This window comes from Cydia strobilella, chromosome 6 (genome assembly GCF_947568885.1).
Source record: "Cydia strobilella chromosome 6, ilCydStro3.1, whole genome shotgun sequence".
NCBI lineage: Eukaryota > Metazoa > Arthropoda > Insecta > Lepidoptera > Tortricidae > Cydia > Cydia strobilella.
In genome coordinates this window covers 3,982,564-4,008,091 of record NC_086046.1, presented here as the reverse complement: position 1 = coordinate 4,008,091, position 25,528 = coordinate 3,982,564, and the positions used below count along the sequence as shown (strand labels likewise).

The 25,528-nt window shown below is 39.6% G+C and overlaps 2 protein-coding genes across 3 annotated transcripts; one reads left to right on the top strand and one right to left on the bottom strand.

Annotated features, from left to right (window-relative positions):
• Positions 1-207: 207 nt before the first annotated feature.
• On the bottom strand, positions 208-20,593 carry LOC134742000 (uncharacterized). Of its 2 annotated transcripts, none has more exons than XM_063674918.1 (6): positions 20,471-20,593; positions 7,087-7,163; positions 6,279-6,502; positions 5,764-6,019; positions 1,737-1,957; positions 208-1,142 (listed from the first exon to the last, which is right to left on the bottom strand). In XM_063674918.1, the coding sequence occupies exons 1-6, from the start codon at positions 20,499-20,501 to the stop codon at positions 698-700; spliced, it is 1,254 nt and encodes a 417-aa protein (XP_063530988.1). In that variant the 5' UTR covers positions 20,502-20,593; the 3' UTR covers positions 208-697. The 2 variants fall into 2 exon arrangements, with proteins under 2 accessions (XP_063530988.1, XP_063530987.1); XM_063674917.1 differs by lacking the exon at positions 20,471-20,593 and adding an exon at positions 8,858-9,008 and having other exon boundaries at positions 209-1,142.
• Positions 20,594-23,104: 2,511 nt separating this feature from the next.
• LOC134741991 (dynein axonemal intermediate chain 4) lies at positions 23,105-25,382 on the top strand. The gene has a single exon (XM_063674909.1). The coding sequence runs from the start codon at positions 23,186-23,188 to the stop codon at positions 25,364-25,366; it is 2,181 nt and encodes a 726-aa protein (XP_063530979.1). The 5' UTR covers positions 23,105-23,185; the 3' UTR covers positions 25,367-25,382.
• Positions 25,383-25,528: the final 146 nt, after the last annotated feature.

Sequence of the window (25,528 nt, the reverse complement as noted above, 5' to 3'; positions counted from 1 at the left end):
CCACGACATCGCGCGGCGGCGGCGGCGACAAGCGGCGGCCATAGGTTGGAGCGAGACAGCGATCCGACCTTTCGTTCCCACCTATCACTGCCGCTCGCCGCCGCCGCGCAAAGTTGTGGCCGTAAATAACGTAACTGATAACGGTTTTGACTGAAAATAAAAATATAAAACACATCAAAAATATTTTTATTAACAATAACTCACTAATTATAAATGCATATAACTTATCAATTATGCCCGGTTGCAAAGTTAGTCTTAAACTTCTCCCATCTCGACTCGATATCTAGGTGGTAAAAGCCTCAAATTAAATTCTGAATTTTAAACTTCAACGTCGTTTTGGCTAAGTTAGGAGTCAAAATGATAAAAGAAACAATGATGACTACCTGTCCCAATTATTAAATGTTACCAATACGAAAAGTTTTTGCAACTGCGGTTTTGACCACATTGACCTAAGTATCTATTGATATTCAAAGGGCGCTACACGTCAGAAGTGAGTAAACATTATGATAACTTGAGCCTTCAGATCTGACGATAATTTTGATGACTATTTTTATACACACCCAACTTGTAAGTAGAAAAAGGCGAAATTTAAATTTTCAATGGGAAGAACTCTGCGCTTACATTTTTTTTAATTTCCCGCCTTTTCCTACTGACAAAGTTGATGTGTGTGCCAGACTATACTTAAGATTACAATAATTTAAATATACCCATGACCTGCTATAACGGCCGGTATAAAGCCCTGACTGCCATCTCTTTTCCTCACATAGAACCAGTCCGCATCCACATCAGTCTCTCCCCTTTCCACCAACACTACTACATCTCCCTCTCTCACTGTCAACGTTTTGTTCAACACACTTCCTTTATGATCACTATTCACTACTAACAACGTCTGTCTTTTTATTTTTCTTTTGTCTATGGTAGACTTTTTTTCTATGTTGTCTATATTGGAGCAAACTGATTTGGTCCTTAAGTATAAGGAGTCAAAGTCCTTTTCCGCGCAGCGCTGCTTGCGCGGTTTGTAGCGGGTTTCGGAGCGGGTGCGGGTGCGAAGTTGTTCTTTTTCGTTGTCGGTTAGGTTGCCGCAAGGTCGAGGGTAGATGTCTGTGCTGCTTTCCCAGCATGGCGTCTTTTTTTGGGATGTCCTGGAATATAGAAAACGGTAGATTTAATGTTAGCATAGCCTGGAAAATCGGATCTGCTATGTTGTGGCCGAAATCGGAAACTTAAGCTTGACATTGACACTTCAGATTAAAGGGTGCTGCTCCCCACAGTTCACGCACGCTACCTTGCGCGTTGTAGGTGCCATCTTGTGGCGTAAATTAGAGTATTAAGTTTGACATTTACTTTTCGCAGTTTTCGCACCAATAAACAGGGGTTTTTGTGCTGCCGCCTACAGTTCATGCACGCTTCCTATAGAGTCTAGGGCTAAGTATGGGCTGTTATCGTGTAAAATTATGTAGGATACATCTGAATAGTAACACGTTGTATGTTTCAAGTAAAAAAGCACCTTTTTGGTGATGACAGCGGTCTTCGTAAACGCTTCATAAGTGTAATTACAGTTGGTCAAACCAAATTTTATATAATACCTATGTTTAACAAATAAATAATTTGGAATTGGAATTTTCTTTTGGGTGCTAGTAGTAGTGTAAGACAAAGATAGTATGATTCTCTCTGTCTCTGTTTGAACAGTCCTTTGACAAACTATAGTGGGTAGTGTATGGTTGAGGTAAACCTACCTATTAGGCAGTATCCCGAGCGGCAGACACGCGCTGTATACGACATATCCCTCGTCCCCGTGCGGAGTTTGCACGTACAACCACTGCTTGTTTTTGAACACCGCGTTGACCACCGTACCGAGCGGCAGCGTTACCTCTCTTTGCAGGTCTTTCTGAGTTTGGTACAGCGTTGTTGGATATGCGATTACTACTGGAATGTTGCCTGGATGGTCTATTGATGCCTGAAAAGAACAGACGGCTGGTATCAGCTAGTGAAATTTTGTTATTTGAGGAGGGCAACATTTAGATTCAAGCTGACTATTTTTGGGACAGTGTTTAGTACTACCTACCTTATTTATGTTAACCGATTCATTAGAGGTGTTTTTTTCTTGATTAGTAGATTTTACGCTTTTGGGTTTAGGGTCCTTGGCCACGACATACCTTAGGCAACTTTATATTGACAAATCGTTATTTGTGTGAACTTTAAACAGTCTATTATTGACCAGGATTATTTAATATAGGCAACACCTATATTAAATAACAGCGAGCTCAACCACCATTTTAGTAATAAGATTTAAAAGTACAAATTTAATGTTAATAATTTAAAAATCTCATCAACTGAGGTCAGAAGAGTAATTTCAATCACTCGCCAAGCCCGGGCGAGTCCATCACTTGAGCAAACCAGTAAAGAAACCAATATCCCATATAGTTGAGTGCTCAGGCCATAAAAAGGTGAAAAACATTTCCTTTGGCAGAATTAATCTAGTATTTAAGAAGTGGAGCCAGCAGGATGCAGGTGGGGGGGGGGGGGGGGGGTTAAGCGTAGGCGACGTTTAAGGTTAGTAATTGCTTAAGTTTAGGTTCTAAGTCAACTTTAGTATCATTTTCAACTAAATTACACGTGTATACGTAGATTTCTTCTAAATCGGTTCAGCGGTTGTTGATTCCTCGATCCTCATAGAATTCTACACCATCCACCAACCGGCCAAGTGCGAGTCGGACTCGCCGACCGAGGGTTCCGTACTTTTTAGTATTTGTTATTATAGCGGCAACAGAAATACATTATCTGTGAAAATTTCAACTGTCTAGCTATCACGGTTCATGAGATACAGCCTAGTGACAGACAGACAGACGGACAGCGGAGTATTAGTGATAGGGTCTCGTTTTTACCCTTTGGGTACGGAACCCTAAAAACTATCTTATGCTCTTCCTCGGGATTCAAACTATCTATATACCAAATTGTATCTAAATCGGTTCAGCGGTTGTTGAATCCCCATACATTTTCGCTTCTCTACGCACATACTGTGGTTGAAAAACTCACAAAATATCGCCTCGGATAAAATAGCCACGTCATAATCATGAGACGTCCAACAGATCACATTACGAGAAAGGTGCTGGAGATTAGTGAGCAATCTAGGGTACACGGGAGACCCTAATAGACTAGACAACATGGATGCAGCTTGTCTAAGAATCTTGACGATGACGAAGCAAAATTATAATCCGACACAACTCAAGACAGACGTTCCTGTGATTTGGAAGAAGAAGAAAGGATATCTGGACCACTTTACACTAGTTAGCCTAAGAATTCGACTCAAGAACCCGCGCAATCAAAAAATACATGGCCAGACAAATGAACCGCGACCGGTACATGACATTTTTCAACCGTGACATATGGCATCATGGAAGGCAATTAACACCGTGACATTTAACCCCGCAGATATATCGTTATTTTTAAATAAACCGCATTGATGAATGGCCCTTTCTACTTGAGATAATCGCAGTGCAGACGCACTGAAAAGATTTTTGACAGTATTTTAATTTGCGGGCTTCCGAACTCCTGACTCGAATCTGTCACATTTAGAACTTGACTAAAACTGCAAGCACTTTTTTGGCCTTACTGATTTTTAGAATTCCTGTGGTCCCCTGTAAATAATCCGCCCCCCTAATATAGACTCAATAGCTGTGAAAATGAGGCTATAGATTTCTTAAAGTTGGTTTCGACAAGCGCGGGAAAGTAGATCAGAAACTTTAACTGTCATACTCGTAACTCGACTTTGGTTAAGCCAGTCGTACGTCGCCGTATCTCATTTGATATGATCTCAAGAGAATCACAAAAAGGCGTCGAATTTTTTTTCTACACAGGAGCCCAAAATCAATGTTTGGTCTACAAAAAACATTCATTTACACAGTTTAGTTTAGACTCGTTATATTTTTTATTTTACCGTCGGAATCCAGCGGCGGTCTCTCCATATATAAAATTGATAAAATACTGCTCCCATTGTTTAACTGTGTAATCGTTGCATGCGAGCGGCGAAACAACACGAAACCCACTGTCATAAGGATTATTATCCACAGATTTAATATCGAAAGCAAAACGCGGATAAGCGGCTCGAAACTCTTCATTAAACGTCCGGAAAGTATCTCGAATGTTGTAAATGACGTGCAATTTATGCCTTGTCCAATTTTGCGCCAATTTCGAGATTCGAGAACGGCGATCGTGTTTATGTTTGGCATGTGTTTCAGTTACCAAGCGTCGGAGTCGAGCGGTCAAGCGAACCAGGAGGACTTGTGCTGTTCTTAAATCAGGGCAAACGGAGATACAGAAGTTTCGATTCTAGTAAGTACCAGTCATGAGTTGACCTGTTACCAAGTTTTGAAATGTAGGAGTAAGATGAAAAGAGGGTTTTCATAAATGTAGGCAACCAATGTCAATCTTCAGGACTTCTATATGGCAATTTTGCATTAAAGTTTTCACCTAATATTCAAAAAATTTACCTAAAAAAAGTTACCATAGCATTTAAAATATCATATCTGCATTGGAAAATAGTCTGGTTCGACTCGTTTGCTCTTTGTAAGTTGTTGTAACAACATCGCTCGGACTGTAAGGCACAAAAAGCTCCAAGAAGACTTTTTATAATCCCAGAACAGCCTATCAACCTCCGCTGGCTCCGCTTATACCACACTTATACGACTTTTAACCTCAAACAAAGCTGAATACCTACTATTATATCATAACGTCCCAGATATGAATAATGATCGAGATTGCAGAGTTTAAAGTTCTTTTGCCGAGATCCCGAATCGTGTCGAAACCGAAAGATGAATTGCTTTCCGCGCAAATTGAAACTGTTATTATATTCGACCCTTTTTATCTACATGGTTCCATTTACGAGCTACAAAACGTTTTTGCCGGTGCATTTAAAAAAATACTTAATCGTTTTTTTTATTTGGTAATTGTGATATCAACGTTAAAACTGTACATCGAAATTTGTTTGTGACCTTAAAGACAAATTTCTCTACATTGCTTTATTTAGCAAGCACAAATTGTCTGAAATTCCAGTCTTTATATAACTTTGTCTGTTACCGCCAAAGATTCGGGAAAATTAATTGATCCAGATCCGTTATAAAAACGCTTGACATATGTTACTTTTTAGGGTTCCGTACCTATTACTAAGACTCCGCTGTCCGTCCGTCTGTCCGTCTGTCACCAGGCTGTATTTCATGAACCGTGCTGATAGCTAGACAGTTGAAATTTTCACAGATGACGTATTTCTGTTGCCGCTATAAAACAGAATAAAATAAATATTTAAGTGGGGCCGATACAAAAAACGTGATTGTTTGCCGTTTTTTGCGTAATGGTACGAAACACTTCGTGCGCGAGTCCAACTCGCACTTGGCCGGTTTTATATTCTTGTTTCTGTTGTTTACATTTGTAATACAAAACTAAAACTTAAAAATGTAGTAGGTAATCTAGGTATCTAAATTGTAGGTGATCCCATCACCCACTTCCTCAACATTTTTGAGGACCCAACTGCAGCTGCTGTCATGGTTGTAATGTAATTTAGGCTTGACATTTGAACAACATATTATATACAACACATCCCACTTTAGAAGTTGTACAAATCCCTCCTCTTCTTTCTCAGACTCTCTACTCCATACTCGTATTGTTTGGCAGCGTGCTTTAATTCATGTCCCTATGTTTTTGCTTTACCTATTCACTGTAATATGTTAGGTCAGAACTGCACCCTAAGACGTTAATAGGTCAACATACCTCACTCAAGAAGCTGTCCAAATCCCTGATATCGTATCCGAACCGCTCCTGATTCCTCTTCTTCCTCCGATGCCTATGCCTGTGTTTCCTTCTCACATACTCCTCAGTACTGGTCTCGTCTGACAGCGTGTCTTGACTTACGAACTCCTCGCAAGCACTGCGGAACCGAAGGTTGTGGTAGTACTCGTTTCGACCAACGACTCTGGTTTCGCGTAGCTTGGTGGTTTTGAAACGGTCTTCGAATTGGCGCTGGTATCTAGAAAGAGTAGAGGGAATATAGTTGTAGTATACAAAACAATTTTTAGTCATTAATTACGACCTTCCTTGTTTCGTGTCAAATTTTGAGCTCTACAAACCTCACAGTCTGTGCTGCACCGCATGTAATTTTCGATTCATTGCGGCATTTGATCGATCGAATTTGTTGCACCTCCGTAGTCGGCAATGTAATATAAATCACATGTACCTAATGATCGTTGTCGTCTGTAGTGTCATTAAGGGAATAAAAACATATGTACCTGACGTCGTTCTGAGGTTTCGTGTTCTCCGCATTTTCCTTCAGCACCCACGTGAGCGATATCTTAGACTTGTGCCGATGAGCCAGCGGCGTGGAGTGCCACAGACCCATCTCCTGCACCGGCTGTTCCTGGATCTCTGCGTACTCGACGTCGGATTGGGCCGGAATGCCCGGGATCTTGCAGTTGGCTAGCAGGTCTAGGACTTCGCATGGTGGGATGGGATTCTGTAAGGAAAACCCCGGTTTAACTCTTTTGAACGTCACGCCTATCGTGCGCGGCGCCGGCGCGTCATCGTGACCTTTGTCGAAATGCACGAAGGTTGATATTGTGCCGTAGCCGCACGCATCAGTTGACTTTTGAGCATTTGTGGCGTTCCGTGTCTAAAGGGTCCTTATGCTCCATGTGCATAAAGACAAATGAAAAGCCACATTTTAGCCCAAACTGCAACGGAGACGCTTCGCGCTCGCTCGGTCAATAACAAACCATTTGCATATATTCGATCGGAGTATAAATCATTGAATTCTTTGATCGCTGAGACTTTTAACCTTTGAGGTTAAAAGAGCGTTACGCGAAGTTTTCAAAACAAGACATTTACACAAACATTGAAAAATCCTAATCCCGCCATCCCCAAACAGTACATAACTTTAAGAATACTTAAACAATAAGTACGTACATAAGATTAATTCCGCCATTTGTTCGATGTTGTAAATATTTTAGTGCAATAAGGTTGAAATAAAAATAAAAACCAAATGCGTATAGTAGTTTTTAAACTTTAACTATTCTTGTACGGATAACATAAAACACTTACTGGCTCATATATTTGTGGATCGTCGGGGACATCCTCGTTCTCCCGATAAGGCGGCGGCAGCTCTTTGGACAGAATTTCTGAAAAGACACATTTTTACGTTTTTTTTTCGAACCTGACGGGCTCTATTGCACTAGGGCAATTAGAGCGGTAGGACTATGTGGGGGGATGGTAGCCTGGGGAAAATCCAGGACCCTTCCGCATCACACGAGACGGTTTTGCTACGCTGGAATACTCCTAAAGAGTTTTCGCTCCAGCGCAGATCGGTTGAGCGGTCTCAATTTTTACATGTTCAATTAACTTGTCTAAGGGCCGTCGGTTTCACCAACGTTATGTAATTGGGTAACGGAAGTAAATCGGTATAAATAATATTCCTACAGAAAACAGGCAGAACATTTAAAGTTATAAATATGCGTAGGTGCAGTAGGTAAGCAGTCAGTCAAAAATGTAGCCTATAGTTGAACTCTGGTAAATCCACCTGTCAGAGTATGCGATTTTAGTATTAAGAAAAAGGTAATAGGTATTTGCTGATGGGGTCGAATGGATTTACCCGAGTTTGAAGTTAAGCGACACAATTATGTTTATAAAACAGTTCATAATACCTAAATTACCTAATAGTAAATCGGCTATGCAAAATACACACAAATTATCCTAAATATTAGGCTGTTTTTCAAAAAGCTTGGTACTAGGTCGATCGGTGTAACGTCTAGCCCATGAAGAAACCTAAAAAAAAAAGTAATTTGATTGTTTTTTTTTTCTGACAAATTAGAATTGCATCTGTCTTGCTAGATTTTAGGTCATGATTATCCTTAAAATATTTATTTAATTTGCAAAATAGGCAGAGCTAGACCCAGCTAAGTTGACAGCGATTTTGATAGCCCGGACGGTGCAAGTGTTATTTTAAGTCAAACTTCTATGAAATTATTATGTTTAAATAACACTTGTACAAATATACGTAAATTATCACATCACTGTCTTTTCGCAATGGAGAATAAAAAATATATATATATTTATAAAACATCACTTAAAATAAGTTTTTTGTCCAAAATTCATTTTTGGTACAAGCTTCTATCGCTAACTGGACTTCTCCTTTATCAGGAAATTAATACTCATTGAGACAATTCTAACAAACCCGAATACAATTAGGTTGCGTTGTTTTATCGCAGAGTTCCTATGGCCACCTCCTGTGCTGTGTCCATCATCAGATCTGCTCGATGGTACCATAATAATACATTGTCACCCAACTTACATATGTATGTGAAGTTTGAGCTCAATAAAATAATGACAAGTGGGTCTCATTTTGCAAGATTTGACGAAAACACACATAAGTAATACAAATAAATATTATAGGACATTTTTACACAAATTGACTAAGCCCCACGGTAAGCTCAAGAAGGCATGTGTTGTGGGTAATCAGACAACGATATACATAAATACTTAAATACATAGAAAACAACCATGACTCAGGAACAAATATCTGTGCTCATCACACAAATAAATGCCATTACCGGGATTCGAACCCAGGACGACCATCCGCTTCACAGGCAACGTCACTACCCACTAGGCCAGACCGGTCGTCAAAACAACAAACAATTAAACATTTCAAGAATAAAATCTTGTAATTATAAACAAGCACACTTACAAAATTTCCAAACACGACAATAACTATCACATCTCCATATCAAATAAAAACAATCAATATAAAACTAACACCATACACCCGCGAAACTCGTAAACCAAACGCGAAGTCCTAAACATGCGTACGCGCACAAACCTTCCGCCGGCGACTGCGGTGCGCTCTCGACTGGCCCTGGGTTATGGGGCTGATGATACAACGATAGTTGCTCCGAAATATGGCAACAAACAAATAAAAACATACACCCGCAAAACTCGTAAACTAACTGACACTATAACATGCGTACGCGCACAAACCTAGCTGCCGCCGGCGGCTGCGGCGCGCGTTTGACTGGCCCTGGATGAGACTGATGATACAACGGACAGTTGCTCCGAAATATGGCTTCCGAAACTGCCAATATGCTGAATACGTTGAATTTTGATCGTTGTTATGGAATTAAGTGACTACGGCATACTTTACCTATTAAAACTGGTACAAATGATATGTGTTCAAATTTTATTTTAGACCTTGCGTATGTGGTAAAACATACACACTTTCATCCCTTTTTTACCCCCTTAGGGGATGAATTTTTCAAAATGTCATCTTATTTCTTACACACATTATGTACATAGGTACATATGTAACCCGTTGTACAAATTTCAACTTTATAACTTTTGTAGTTGCGGCTCTACGCATTTATATAAGTACTAGCCTCTTCTGCGTGGAGTTAGTTATTTAGGTAGCTTATTTTTTATCCAATCTGCTCTTTATCGATTCCCTATACGAATTCCCCCCCCCCTTTTTACCCCTTTAAAAAATGACTTCTGGGATAAAAACTACCCTATGTCCTTCCCCGGGACTCAATCTATCTCTATACCAAATTTCAACTAAATCGGTTTAACAGACAGACAGACACACTTTCGCATTTATAATATTAGTATGGATGTAGGTACCTGTATCATATTTTAGTAAAGTTCACAAACCCCAAAAATTGTACTTATTTTCTGAGTAAAAAATAAGCATATTTTGTTGTTCCTCTCCTCCCCAAGAGAGGGAGCCGTTGACCAACGTAACTTACCCGGTTTTACCCTCATAGCATAGCTCTAAATGCTGTATAATGTACTTCTCAACCCAGCAATTCATTGAAAAGATTCAAATGCACACACCACACACCGCACATCTGCCAGAAATTTACGAGCATTTTCACGGCACTTACGTTCCCAGAGTCCCTAATCAAGACATCGCCTTACGCAATTTACTTATCGATCCCATTTAAGTCCCATTGTAGCCCATCGTGTGAAATCGTAAAGGAACAGTCACGTTTTAAAGTAATTGCCAGGTGTTAATGTCTAGCACAATGTCTGTGTCTAAACGAGTTGTTTTAGCACTCTCACGCTTTAAATTGGATAAATAGCACCTGTGTTGGTTTTTCGTTAGGCTGTTATTAGTTTGTCAGGCTCCCAATTTGTTGAAAACTACAAAAAGCCGCATTTAGCAACTGCTTGCTTAGCTATGACTTTCATAAGGGTAGGTACCTAATGATTTTGTAGTGTGTTACATAGGTTTTTGGTTTTGGGATACTTGATGAATTTTATTACAAATTGATCAGTTTCTTTTGAAATTACGCTCATGATGTTTAATATACTCGTAGTTCGATTAACTCCAAAACGGCAGCTAGATGTCTTTTAGATTCACTGCGCCGCGCATAAAAAATAAGATTTTTGCGAGAGCAAAATTTATATAACAACTGTAATAGTGTTTAATTAACTCCTCTTAATCTTAAATATTGTGCAGAAAAGGCAATCTCATCGCCACACTTATCAAGATACAGATCAATCATAGTCTCTCAACAACTGCATGTGCTAAACATTAATCTCTCACCGCAGAACAAATACTTAATAGTCTTCAGACACATTTGCCGGCAAATCAACACTTGTAACTTTGTGGTCACATATGTTCACTTTTAGTCACTTGTGGTCAACTTTATTAAGTTTTAACGTTCGTGTTTTACACGGTAATGTGACGCAAACTACCGTGAAACTCAACTCAATTTACATTCAAAATTGGAAAGTAAGTGTGGCTACCCCCGCTAATTGTTACGCTTTTAACTGAATTTTTAAATGTAGATATTAAATCATTTGTTTAGGCAGCTTAGATAACAGCTACACGATATTTAAATCTCTCTGTCTAAATATTAAATTCGCACATCATTATGACATGACCGCAATAATGCAAAGTACGTCTTGCGTATTGCTTTATGTACCTACGGTGTATGAGATGTACTTATGTGTGTTCTGCGAACATAAATTATTCTTTACCAAGTGCGGCTATTTCTACACTTCTGTAGTGCGCGGAACTTTTAATACATGTAGACACGCAGTACAAATCACGATTGTAAAAAATATTATTAAAAAGTCCAATTACTATCGAAACTGTTATAAAATTGTTATAACATACAAACTCGAAACGAAACTTATCCCCGTTTTTTGCGCTCGTATAGTCATGACTTATGGTCCGTGAAAATCGAAGACAAGTTTAGGGGACGCACGAGCATATCGCTATGAGGGGAATGTGATCAATCCACAGGAATTCCGGACACGACCCGAACTGACACGGAGAGACAAAGCGTATAAACCATTGAATGTTTAAGGCACATAAAACCTTTTTAAATTACACCTACGCATTTCACATTTGAAAAGGGGTGTATATGCCTTCGATTTTTTAATGCTTTAAGTCGTTTTGGAAGAGTAATTCGAAAACGTGCGTGCACGCATCGGGCCTCGTGACACCCCTGCAGCCGAAATATCCGAAATATTTGGTGTTAATAGAGCGATTGTGGTGACGATCTCGTGAGTTGCGGGAAGAATGTTAACATGTTCACTGCGGGAGGGGTTGAAAGACCCAATGTAAAGTATGCTTTAAGCCGTTCAACGAGTTGATTACGAGTTACCTAATTGTCGCAGATATCAATATTTTCCGTGTCTCTAACAATGTTTATAATGACATGTGTTTTTAGATGTATCAGGTCGAGCAAGCTTCGATAGCTCTGTGGGTTAGATTAGAGCGATTTATCCACTTTCAAAAGATCGCGAGTTCGAGTGGGGCGGTAAAATGTACCTTTAAAAAAGTTTTATGTAGTTGTTGTAGTTTGTTTTGTGTAATTACCTATACAATTAGAATTATTCTGTTATTAGTCATATACATAGTTAGCAACATTAGCAAATATATTATGTTCGATTTCTAACTTGTAGTTAGATTGTCATATCGCGATCTTTTTATTGCAAGAAGTAGATAGATAAAAATTTGCATAGCAACATTATCGTGCTCTTAGGCATGTATTTATTTTAACTTTGGTATTTTGCCCTTTTCTTGAAATTCTTAAAATATCTCATTCTTAAATTTTTAATTTTTAAGTCTGCGACCGTGATTTGAACTTTGAACATCAATTAGTGTAAACTTATTATTAGGCAGATGATTATCGGATAGCTATTATGTTGGTCCACCTACTATTGGAGAAGACACGCCCCAATGAATTGGAAACACATAGCATTAAGTTTTATGTGGGAAGCTTTATCGATATACATCATGGCGAGAGCAAACTATGAATTTCTAAAATGTGTGTTACAAGTACATAGGTTCAATCACATAGCATTTGTCTTGCATAGTTATATTATCACACGGACCACGGACTTGACGCGTTTGTACGGGAACGCAGACCGACGGATAGTCCGTAGAATCCACCTTATATATAAATAAAACTATTTAGGTAAAGCATGACTCACGTTAGACCGGGCCGGGCCTAGGCCGAGGCGTCCGACATGTCATTTTCTATGCGGCTGATCGGTGATCACGTGGTGCTTTCCATAGAAATCGAAGCGCCGCCGGAAGCTCCGGCCCGGTCTAACTGGAGCCATCCTTAAAAGTCTTAAAACTATCTTCTCCTTCAAATTCAGTCCATTTAAAAACTAAAGGCACCTAATTCGTGAACTATTGCGGAAACTATCACAAATCACAACACAAAACCCGCACCACAATTACACAAAATAGAAGCACATAATAGCCACGAGTATTTACAAGTAAAGGCAGCTAAATAAGCACTGAAATTAAGGGTAGTTCAGGCAACTGATAATTGCGTGGGAATCTGCGTCCGCGCAGACCGACAGCACACAACTTTTACAACATGGGTTTTACCCCACTTATGAATTGGGGCTTAGAAATCAAAATAATTTAAAAAAGGGGTGCATACATTGCACCAAGAACGGCAGGGAGCCTGTAAATACCGGTGGGGATAGTTCCATAAAACTTTATTTCCACCGACTCTTGCCAGACAAATGTGCATTGATCGTGCAAGTATACAGTAACATAGGACTCCGGCTTGCCATTCGGCAACAACCACATTGTTACAAAAAAAACCACATTGGTGACAAAACAAGCATACGCCGCGGTAAGCGGTTTTACCATCGCCTTATGGACGCCACAACTGTAGGTGTTAAATGCGCGTTCGCGTTCCTGACCCTTTGGAAACCTATACATTACTAGGACCTTCCGTGTATAATCGGTTGCCAAGCACAGTACGAAATGCAGCATCCGCCCAAAGCTTTAAAAGTAGACTGAAATCGTGGCTCGAGGAGAATAATTTTTATAATTATCAAGATTTTTTCAATCTGCCTCTTGCAGTATAAATAATATAATTTTTTGTAATTAAATATATATAATGTATTTTAATAAATTAATTAATTAATACTTAAAAATAAGTACTTAAATATACCAAATGTGAAATAATCTAATAATCTAATTATGTATTGACCGATAACTGTGTGTTATGAATAATAAATTTCATTTCATTTCATTTCAATTTCATTTCATTTCATTCGTTTGAAAATTAATATTGTAAGAAATCTGAGAATATGTACTTAGGTGTAAGATTTACCAAAACCAGCATAAACACACCATCTGTGCCTCTTTAGCACACGGTCACGCCTATTTACAACCACATTACATTGCGGCGAGCACAATTTGTAGCATTCAACGCCTATCTACATCTCAGCAATTTACGCGTGTGAAAAATCGGCAAGCAAAGCGTTGCGAGCGAATTTCTAACTTTCTCTGGTCAAACAAGTAGGTAAACCTCATAATTTAAATACTACTTAAATAACACACTATTTTTTGTTGTTCCTTCAGGAATTCCTTTTTGGCATTCGGTAACAGGTAATATGTCTATTGCCCAACTATGTATGTTGTTCAGATTAGCCGATCGAGCGAAGCGATGTGTATTTTACGGTCAATTGTGGTACACTTTTCTAAGTATAATTTTTATAAGACAATATCGTGTTTTTTTTATGTATTAGCCTAATGTATTACACACAGTTTGGTTCAGCAGGACCTCAGATAAATATTTAACTTCGATCGAATATTAAGAAATGGATGAATTTGTAAGTTGTAATATGTATCGTGTTGTAAGTTTTGCGCGCCCAGGCGGACCAGTTTAAAGTTACTTAAGTTTAATAAAAAATATCAATATTACACCGTTGAACGATTGTGCTGACGCTACAGCCCGGCACAGCACGCAGCAATCGGCGAAAAGGCGAAATTGCCGCATTACGATCCCGGCCGATGTATCCACATGCACGAACACGTTCCCTCTGCTGATGCCGGGTCGTTCCTGATACAACTAAAAGCTACAATATACACGGTGGCTACTAAATAGTGCAATCCCGTTGCCACTTCCCTGGGGAAGTTTTGGGATTATACTGAGCAACTTTTACTATGGGACCAAACCAGAAATCAAAAAAAAAAATTGGCCTTTTCATACTTTTTGGCTGGTCCATTTTCTATGGGAGGGTAAATTTTTTTTTCGCGATTTCTTTGTTGGTCCCATAGTAAAAGTTGCTCAGTATAATCCCAAAACCTCCCTGGCAACGGGAATTCGGGAATGCACTTATTTTTTAGCCACCCTGTATAGAATGTCTGGCAAACACATTTTGTCAGTAAGTAAGAACTAATTAAGAACAAAGAAAACTTTACTCATCCCTTTCTTTTGGGTGCTAGTACTAGCGTGAAAGATAGTATGATGCTCTCTGTCTATGTTTGAAATGAGACAGCCCTGGGCCAATTTTGCAAGTCTGAACAAGTATTAGTAAAATGACAATTTGTGCTTGTATAAAACAGGTGGGGTGCTAAAAAAAGTGACATTATTGACCATGGATCACGGCACATGGTCAATTTAGTTTCCGTAATGGTCATCCCCATCCCAACATCGACCCTAGTGCCCGATTCTGATTTGTAACGGTTTTGATCTTTATTTGATACAACCTTGAAAATCGCTCACGAGGATTTGTGCAGGGTCAGGTGGGGTAAATATAAGACACTGGTAAAAATATGACACAGTTATCAACACTCAAAAACTTATTCTATTACATTCCTATTCCATTAAAAAAGAAGTACACACAAGCCTTCTTTTTAAATGGAATAGGAATGAAATATAATAGGTTTTTGAGTGTTAAAAAGTCTTATTTTTTATCCGTTGACCCCATGTGAAATGAAGTGAAAGCCGTGCGTGATATGCGTGCCAGGCACCAAGACGATCCTTATGGTCTTATCAAAACCATTTCAAACCCATAACAAATTGTTACATTAGAATCGATCTCCTAGTTTTTACAAAAGTAGAATAACCCGAACTTAAAGGTTCTCGGAATATGTGTACTTATAGAGACAGACATGAATTATAATAATTACTCGCGCTGATATATGGACCATCAACTCGATTGCGTAACACCCATTATCATAGGCATTAATTTAATTCAAATCCTGGCATTTTTTCTGCTCAGTTGTTCACCGACGAGTCTGACGTTATAGTGCCATAAATTGTTTTCAGTACATATGGTGCTACTTTACCGCACTAGTGCGATAGTTAGCACATTACGTAACTATGTCGATAATTTTAAGGGCCATATTCATATTGTACTGTAAAACGTTGTACGATGCATGTGCGAATAGGTAATTCGTAACTCGAGTCGATTTAAAACACTTCCTTCGGTCGTGTTTTAATTTGTCGCCACTCGTTGCGAAAATCCTATTTTTAGCACTTGTATCGTAATTTACTATTTGACCGACCCGAAGATGACCGTAATAATGTAAACAAATGAAAGTAAAACCCGATGTCAGTAGAGCGTGTGTCGTATCGAATAGGTAATGATGGACATCAGTAAATTCGACGCGGGCCCTGCACTTATGGTAATGCGAGTGGAACAGCGAAAGTGACTAATGTCCATATTCAGACTGTGATGTGAGGGGTATTAAGCTATAATATCAAATACATGTGGCCTATCTTTAAAGGAGCAAATCATGAACGAAGGTACCACCTTTTTTCTAACTTTTCTTTCTACATTCGCTAGGTACCTACTACCTACTGTACGCGGCCTGCGGACCGCCCGCCGAGGCGCATGCGGTCGAATGCTGATAGCAGTGATAGCGACCCTGCGGCACCCCATCTAAGGCGGATTCGGCACTCGTTGGTGATTTTAGACGGTAGTCCTCTGGTTAGTCCGTCATCCCCCTGGTTCCCCCGGACCAGGTGGCATGCGTAAACGCATTTCCCCAACGTAAAAAATGGTACCTACTGTACTGAGTACGTAAGTACACAGGTAGTTTATGAAGTAAATTTCTGAGCTATCGTGAATGTTCTTGGGTAAAAAAAAGAAAATATTTTAATTGATATTTGCTATAGTCCTTCGGCCTGGAGTCCCACGGACTGACGGACGCGATATCGAGTCAGGAAAAAGATTAATTCGAATAGAACTAAGGTAGGTAGAGGTATAGGTAGAGGAATATTTAAAACTTCATAACGAAAATTCATATATTTTACAAATTCATGAAATAAATTTATCTTTAAATGATTTTTTTCCTATCAGTCAATTTTTGCCTGCAAATTTCAAACCCAGGGATTAAGGTTAATTGTACATAGGTACTCTTTCTATATACATACTATACTATAGCTATTATATTATTATAACATATATTATTAATACCGTTTTGGTACGACACGATACGTTTCAGGCTGATCTTTACAAGTTTAGTTTCTTTAATTGTCATCAAGTTCTGTAATTATTATTAAGCTGTTCCACTATCAAATAAGAAAATAAGTTTGCTAAAACCCTCGGCGGTAGTACTATTAGTTATTTTGTGCCTTGACACACCCGATAACCGCATGTTAGGAGAGTAATGTTTTCGGATAAGGCTAGACTGTTGTTTTTTATTTTTATTTATTGCTTTTCAGGGCCTTTATACATTGTACATATCGGCCATAGCAAGTCCGCTTCTTATATTCAGGCTTCAGAAATTACGAAATTAACATCTAAATAGATAAATCATTATTATTCACAACGACGGGACTTAAATCGCGTAAAATAAGTTTTAAATTTACCTCCGACGTTTCGTGGACGGCATTTTCCCCGTGGTCTCTGAATAATAATGACTAAAAAAAAAAAAAAAAATAGCCACAACCTAATACAGAACCTCCTCCTTCTATGAAATTGAAGTCGGTTAAAAATCGTGAAAGTATCAGTGATAATAGATAATGTTTATAAAATAATTAAAATCTATTTATAAGTATAACTTCAGCCAATCTTATGTCGGCGGCCGATTGTAAGATCAGGCATATCGTGAAACGTGAAAATCTTGTCTCGTCCGTTAATTCCCTAAGTTTTTCTGGACAGTTTGCCCTTCGGGCATCTGAAGCAACCTAACGAACCTATCCTCCTCCTCCTATTGGTTTAATGTGACTACCTTCAAAACATTACACAGGAAGATCTGCCTGATGTTACGATCGCCGCCGACATATACACCATTTGTGCTATGTCCGATGATGGATTGCTAAGAATGTGTAATGTGTATAAAGGCACCGAGTCATATGGCTTTAGATTGGCTGACGTTATGAGCGCCTCCCTAAGGGCGCGATTTCTACTACACTCTACTAGAATGTGATAGACGTCTTCCACTGAGTTCATCTATATAGGAGCCTAAATTTATTGAAGGGCACGTACCAGTTCGTAATCTATGCGCTGTTACGACGGCTTTGTGACCCAAGTCGACTGTTGCGTTTGTAAGGAGAATATAGACTGGTGCGTTTCTCCTTACTGGACAACGGTCACACGCTTCATTTCTCGTAAGATGCAATTACGATACACGCGCACGCGCTCGCCGACAGTGGGCGGGGCAGCGACCTGTAAGTATGGACTGGGTATTCTAATACCTAAAAGACTTTACGAAAATAAATTCAATATACAATTGTGTTGTTTCGGTGTCAACCAGTCAGCAACTATTACGGATAGATTGTCAGGACCCCTGTTTATAAATCTACGAGTTAACTTTAGGGCTGATTTTTTTTTGTGAAAACTGCCAGATGACGAGAGGCCTTGTAAACTCTGATAGAAAAGACATCAACGCGTCACTTTGGGGTGACGTGATTTCGTTTTAGAAATCTTCACGAATATATACACTGATTTAAGAAAGTTAACTATTACTATAAAATACCAAAGACATAGGCTAATAGGTTCACACGGCGTATATGCGGTAAAGCCGTCTAGCAGTGTAAACGATTTTGAACGTTGCCTTACAAATTTCGCTGTCACTACGGTACCTATTCGATAAAATCCCGTATGTACAGTCAGCAGCAGAAGTTGCTAAGCGGGCCAGGTGTTCAAAATGATCTTGACGCGGTTTTATTGTTAAGAGAATAAGAGCGTATCAAGGTAATTTTGAACACCTCGCCCGCTTAGTAACTTCTGCTGCTGACTGTACCTATACGGGAAATATTACGCCGTGTGAACCTAGCCATACGCTCTTTCAAAGAAAGTCCATACATTTCATAAGTCTACGACGGAGGGTCGAATGGATCGACTCTAGTATCTGATAGCGCGTTTTGATCCTTTTGTTGGGAGATTAATTTACACGAAACATGCTGCGTTTTAATACTTTTAATAAGTAGAAATAATAAATATATGTATAGTGGGAGGCAGTGTTCTTGTAGTTAATGGAAGGTCAGTTTCTTCGAACCCTTTAGACTTTACCTTTATATTTTATTACACTGATTGTTCGGAGAGAGGTTCAAAGATTCGTTTATTTCGTTATCATGGGTTACATAAGGTGCCAGTTTAGGTACCACATAGGTCCATGGCCCATCGTGTGCTTTCGGCGTGCGAGATTAAAATATAACTATACTAAAATATCTAAGAGTACTAGTTAAAATATTCTTAAAATAACAACAAACACTTAAAATACAAGGCCAACCTCACATGCACAAAATTAAACTAGATATAAAACTGATTAGATGTCGGATGTGTTTTTTAAAAGGAAGCATGTCAAATAGTTAAAAAAATTAAATACAATTATACATTATTCAATACATTCATTGATAGATAAGCTTTTTCTATTAAATATACATGCTTTTTTAAATTCTTTAAGACCCTCCTTACCCCGAATTACATTTGGCAATTCATTATAAATTTTTGGTGCCATTCCTAAGACACTCTTTGAAACTAATTTTGTCTTTGATGGGATACCTAGATATCAGCTTATCACATCGTCTCTCACTAGAGAAGTATAAATAAGTATGGCCAGGATTACTCTTGACAAATAAAGCTATTTCGAGTATATATAAACTAGGAAGGGTGAGAATTTTCAACTCGGTAAAGTAGGGTTTACACGATTCCAGATATTGCAGCCCGCACACGGCTCGTAAACACCTATTCTGTGCTCGAAATACTAGTTTACGATTGGTGGTTACCCAGGTAAACTAGGTACGTTTGTTTGGAGAACCGAGCTTGCAGCAGACTTAAAACATAGCTCAACGTTTGCGAAAGAAATCGTGCTCTGAGAATTAAAGGAGATACAATTTCTAAAGTCCGTCACCTTGACGCGCGGGTTAAGGGTCAGCCCGCCCCCCTAATTGCCGGTTGAAATCGCCGCAAATAAATATTTTTATCCACCTCGGGAATGTGGGGCCTCTTGACCTTAAATTACTTTTTTTGCGGGTTTTATCGGTTTCCAGAATGGGATACAATCGCTACGACGAAATGTTAATCATATGGTTTCGCTGGAGTTTCGAGTCCTTTTGAATGTAAAACGAAAAAGTTGGGTACTTTAACCTAGGTACTTACTCTACTATTCTTTAACTTCACCGACCAGTTGCTTGAGCATAGGGTTAACATTTTATTTTATACTTTTTGAAGTCGTTTTTTTGTTTTCCTTTTTAGTTTTAAGTTTTTGATTTAAGTGACGCAGCATTTCGCTAGACTCGTTCCTGACTGCGGTTGTGTATGACTGTAAGATTTGATGATTGACATAAATGGGACCAACTTGGAACTACGTCTTAGGTAGGTACTTTCTAACAATTAACATTTTTCCAAATGATATAGTTTTGAGGTAACTTCGTGGTGTCATTGTCAGGGGCACGCTGCCAAATGCAGCCGGCCAGACAACCGTCGGATTGGTAAAATCACAACAACAAGTATAGGACCACTCACCTTTTTGAGATTCCTGAAGATCCTTAACATGGCGGCGGTAGTCAGAGAACCGTAACAAACTAACATGTATTTAGGTCAAAGTGGTGCTAACGCCTCGCCAAACCACAAACCACATACCTACAAAGTTATCAATGCAATAATGTTTGAATCACTCACTTTGCTTAAGATTCCTGTATACCCTCTTTATGACGAAGCCGGGAGCACGTGCTCACCATATACAAGTTAAGGCGTATGTTTTAAAAACACTCACTTTGCTTAAGATTCCTGAAGATCCTCTTCATGGCGTCGCCGGCGGCGGCACGCGTCCAAATGCAGCCGGCCAGATAGCCGTCACGCTCCGTCGCCGGTAGCGGGGTAACGTCACGCCAAACCATACACCACATACAGTGCTAGTTATCAATGCAATAAATTAGTAGCTCACATACTTTTAATAGGCAATATTGTAATAAAGGCGTGTGATACTTTAATAGGTACAACTACTGAACTACCTGTTCGGGATTTCAGAAAAGTGACGTACGTGACGCTATTTTTTTTACATAACTATACATAGTATAAAACAAAGTCGCTTCCTGCTGTCTGTCTGTATGTATGCTTAGATCATTATAACTACGCAACGGATTTTGATGCAGTTTTTTTAATACATAGAGTGATTCAAGAGGAAGGTTTATATATGTATATGTATAATACATCAGCATTGCACCCGTGCGAAGCCGGGGCGGGCCGCTAGTTTCTGATACAGCGTTTGATAACAGCTTTAAATTCAACGGTATATATAATATACTTACTTAATACAGATTTCTGCACGTAATTACGCGTTACGTTCCCGACCAAGTAAACCTTTTTGTGGAACGCCCCTCGAGAGCCATAAAAACTAATGAAATAAAACTATGAAAACGGGTTATATCGCGTATATTGAATTTATACTACATCCCGACATTCCCGACGTTTCTAACCCTTTACAAACATAAAACCCAAAAACTAATCGATTCACACAAGCATTCATAAAAATTGACTCAGTAGTTTTGACGCTATGGTTGAACATATACGAAACAAACTTACACACACATGACACAAACAAAACTTACACACATAAACGGACTGCTAAAATAATAAAGCTTTTTTTGGTATTATCGAGGTAAAAAGAAGCTCAGAGCCCAATTCAAGCCCAAGGTGTATTTTGTCCTTTTAAAAGGACATCGGGACCGAGACTTAAGAGTCGACGTGACAAATTGTACCGTAAATTAATTTTGTTGGTTTCTAGGATGCTCATTTTTCGGGGCTAGAGCTAGCTCTTGGCCTATTTACGCGAGTTACGATGATTGCGTGCGCATGATAGGCGTGGTGGAGGTGTAATTACATGGTAATGGTTTATTGCTGTTTTATGACTTTTCAGTTTTTAGAGACAATACTTGGTAGCATTACTATATCTGAAATTCAATCAGGCTAGGAGCAATGAACATGTAGGCATTTGTTTTCTTCCCTAACAGCATTTATACGTCATTATGACGTCAGCGACGTCATTATGACCCCATAATTACGTCACTATGACGTCGCTGACGTCACTTTGCTACCTGGGTTGGTTCGCTATTGTGTTGCAGAAAGTTTTTTGACATATTTTTATATTGCATAATGTTACTTGGCAGAAATGTCGTTTCGCATCAGATTTACCTTTCGCATACTGCTTTTCGCATAATATTACTTTGCAGAATTTCTTTTTGCAGATTTATTATTTGGCAGAAAACCCTAACCTAACCCTCTCAGAAAATTCTGCCAAATGAATATTATGCGAAATGACTATTAAGGCAAGTATATTTATGCGAAAGTATCATTAGACTAAAAGTTTCTGAGACTTCTGAGATTTTTTAGTAGTCATCAGTGAACGTCGGCGCCTATGAATAAAGGATTAACCCCATAATTAAATCACCCGCTGGCGTGTAAATCATCCAGAGACAATTACCAAGTAAGACAGCCGAGAAGCCATGCGTGGCCGGAAGCGCGCTCGGCGGAGCGCGGCGTGCGATATGCTCCGCGCTCCGCGGCTTAGGTCGTAGACATTACACCTTATACACCACAGCACAGCTTACCCCGTATGTAGGCGAATCAAAACTTTTAGAACCACAGTAATCTGCCCACGACAAAACTTCAATCGCTTTTGAACAATGGCAGAATTTTCTAAGTGGGTTAGGTTAGGGTTTTCTGCTAAATAATATCATGCAAAAAGAAATTCTGCAAAGTAATATTATGCGAAAAGCAGTATGCGAAAGGTTATTCTGCCAAGTAACATTATGCAATACAAAAATATGTAAAAAAACTTTCTGCAACACAATATTATGTATTACCTACCTACTTTTATAACATTTTATGTTGTAATTTTTTTTATCGTCAGTAGTATAATATATATATACTGCTCAAAATAAAATAGGGGGCACTAAGTGTTTAGAACGTTACGTGAAAACAAGGTGTTTGGTGCCTCGTTTGCCAAATTTAAGTCAGTAGGTATCTACCCCTAGTGTAAATTTCATTCGATAGCATGACGTGACGTACGTGTTTGCGTTAAGTGTAATTTTGTATGAGATTTTGAGTTTCTAAAACGTCCCGCTTGGCGCGCTGGCGTTGTTTAAAATCTCATACAAAAATAGACATAAACGCAAATGCGAACACACGTCACGCTATCGAATTAAATTTTGAAATTTACACCCTAGTGAGAAAAGAATTAATTTTAAAAAGTTAAAAAAAAACATCCACGGGCACAAGATCTTTTTGGAGGTCAGGAAAAGATAGTTTACGATCTAACCTCTTGTAACTGAGTTGTATCAAGGATTCATGATCTAACTTTTTTTGCTGCATATACATTTTGACAATGTCAATAATAAGTCTATGTCAAACATTTGTTTAATACTAAAGTGATTTTTTCTTCAAATAAGTGCAAATTACGCTTAATTAATTTCTTACAAAGCTTGTCAAAATGAGTGCAACTGCAACTATAACATTCGACACTGCAGCAAACGAGTCCCACCATAGTCAAGATACCGATGAAGCCGCCACCGCTAAAGTTGGCAAAACTGCGTTCTCTTTCATGGACAAGCGGCTTAACACCCGCGTTTTTGTGGACGACATCGACTTTACTCCTGATGACATAGTCGACAGCAGCTTTCCTACCATGATGGACACCTTTTCACACGCTGCGTTTGAAGTTCGCGTCCGCTCTACCGTCGCGATTGCCAAAATAGACAAGACTAAATCAGACACGGGGGACGGCGGCCCGAAAGTATTCGCCACCACAATCTCCCTTGACGACATAAAAATCGATCACACGCTCAACACAGAGGAGGGCTGCGCTCCCGACGACGTCGACCTAGACAAGGCTCCCTCCGCGTTCTATTTGCCTAAAAAGTACCCCGTCATGTCTTATCCACCAAATATTATGGTAGTTTTCAAAGAAACTGAAACAGAATTCCTGTTCGAGCTACCTTCGTTTTCCTTTGATAAGGGAACGCCGGAAGGAAATGCAGTTGAAGAAGCAAATGAATTCTATAACTATATTACTGTTGGGAAGGGCAGGAATCGAAAGATGGTGGTGGAAGAGACCCAGACTGAGCCAGTGGTAATCCAGTCTCGGCATACACTAGCGGTACGACCGCAGAAAAAAAATGCCGCGTCTTTCGCGTCCTTGTGGGACATGCATGACACCTATGAGAAGCTGAAGCGAGCCCGCGCTAAAGAGGAACCTGACGAGATGGTGCTGTATCAGTCCGCGGACGCGAAGCTGCTGCGTAAGAAGAAAATAGTCGACACCGGCTCAGACCACCTGCGAGGCAAAAGTTTCCAAGAGATAGGACAGACTCATAATTTCTACGATGCAGTAATGTTAACTGAGCGTGTTCTAGCGGCTAAAGCTTATTCCGATGCACAAAAGAAGTTCAGAGGTCTCGTCCCTATGAACCCGCTCTCGCTCGACTTGGTGTACATTTACACTATCAAACGTCTATGGACGTTTGAGTGCAATGCGACTGATGACCATCCCGTCGTGATGATGGCTTTCAATCCTAGCAATGAAAATATATTGGCCGTGGCTTACGGTGACATTGGTTGTGCGAAGCACTTCGATGGGCTAGTCGCTATCTGGTGCACGAAGAACCCCATCAAGCCGGAGCGGTTTTACCGCTTCGTTGAACCGCTAACTTCCATTGCATTTTCCGCGAAAAATCCGAACTGGCTCGCGTGTGGCTTTGCAAACGGGGACGTTTTAATACTGGACGTCACTTCATATGCCAAGAAGATTATAGCTCAAAGTACCCGTGACACCAACCCTTGCTTCGAGCCAATCTGGACGGTAACCTGGCGCGCGGTGGACACAGACAGTGAATACGTTTTAACCACGTGCCAAGACGGCAGAGTGAATCGATTCACAAGTACGAAAACGCACGATTTTATCTGCACGCCTATGATGCATTTATCCACCGTTGAAGGCAGTTTGAAAGGGCTTCAAATTACAAAAGCGTGTCTAAAGGTGGATGTACCAATAAATAGACATCCAGCAGGGCATTGCATCATGTGGCATCCAAGCATCAGTCACATTTATTACGTAGGTACCGACGAAGGTTGCATACACCAATGCTCGAAGAATTATCTAAACCAGCACATGGACGTGTTCCGAGCTCACGCGGGCCCTGTTTACGCTTTACATTGTTCGCCTTTCATGAAGAATTTGATGATGACTTGTGGTGCTGATGGGGCTATAAGATTGTGGGTGGAAGGGATCGATGATGTTATAATGACGTTAAGTTGCAAAGGGGCAGTGTATGACGCTGCTTTCTGTCCTGTTAACGCGACTATAGTTCTTACCGTCAGCACTAATATATTATCTATTTGGGATTTGAGGAGGAAGACTCATATTCCTTGCGCGGAGTACACTTTGACAGAACAGGGTATTCTGACATCTATAAAGTTCGGTGCAGGCGGGGATAGTGTGTTTGTGTCGGACAGTGTAGGGAAGATTCATACGTTCCATCTGGAAGACACGCCGATTCCGCCGTTCGACCAGCGCAAGATGCTGGACGAAGCCATCAAGAAAGCGTTGTGCACGAGGCCGAACCTGCTGAAGCAGCTTGAGAAGATGGCGTCTTATCATAAGAGACGCCCTTAACCTAATTAGCGCGATATTTGAACCCTTTTCTAGGATCGACCCCATACGCGCCAATAGAATTTCAACCTTAGTACCTAATCCAAATTAAGGTACAAGTTATATTGGACTTTTGGGAAATGTGATACCTTCAAATGAATCTTCAAAGCTGAATTAATTGGAATA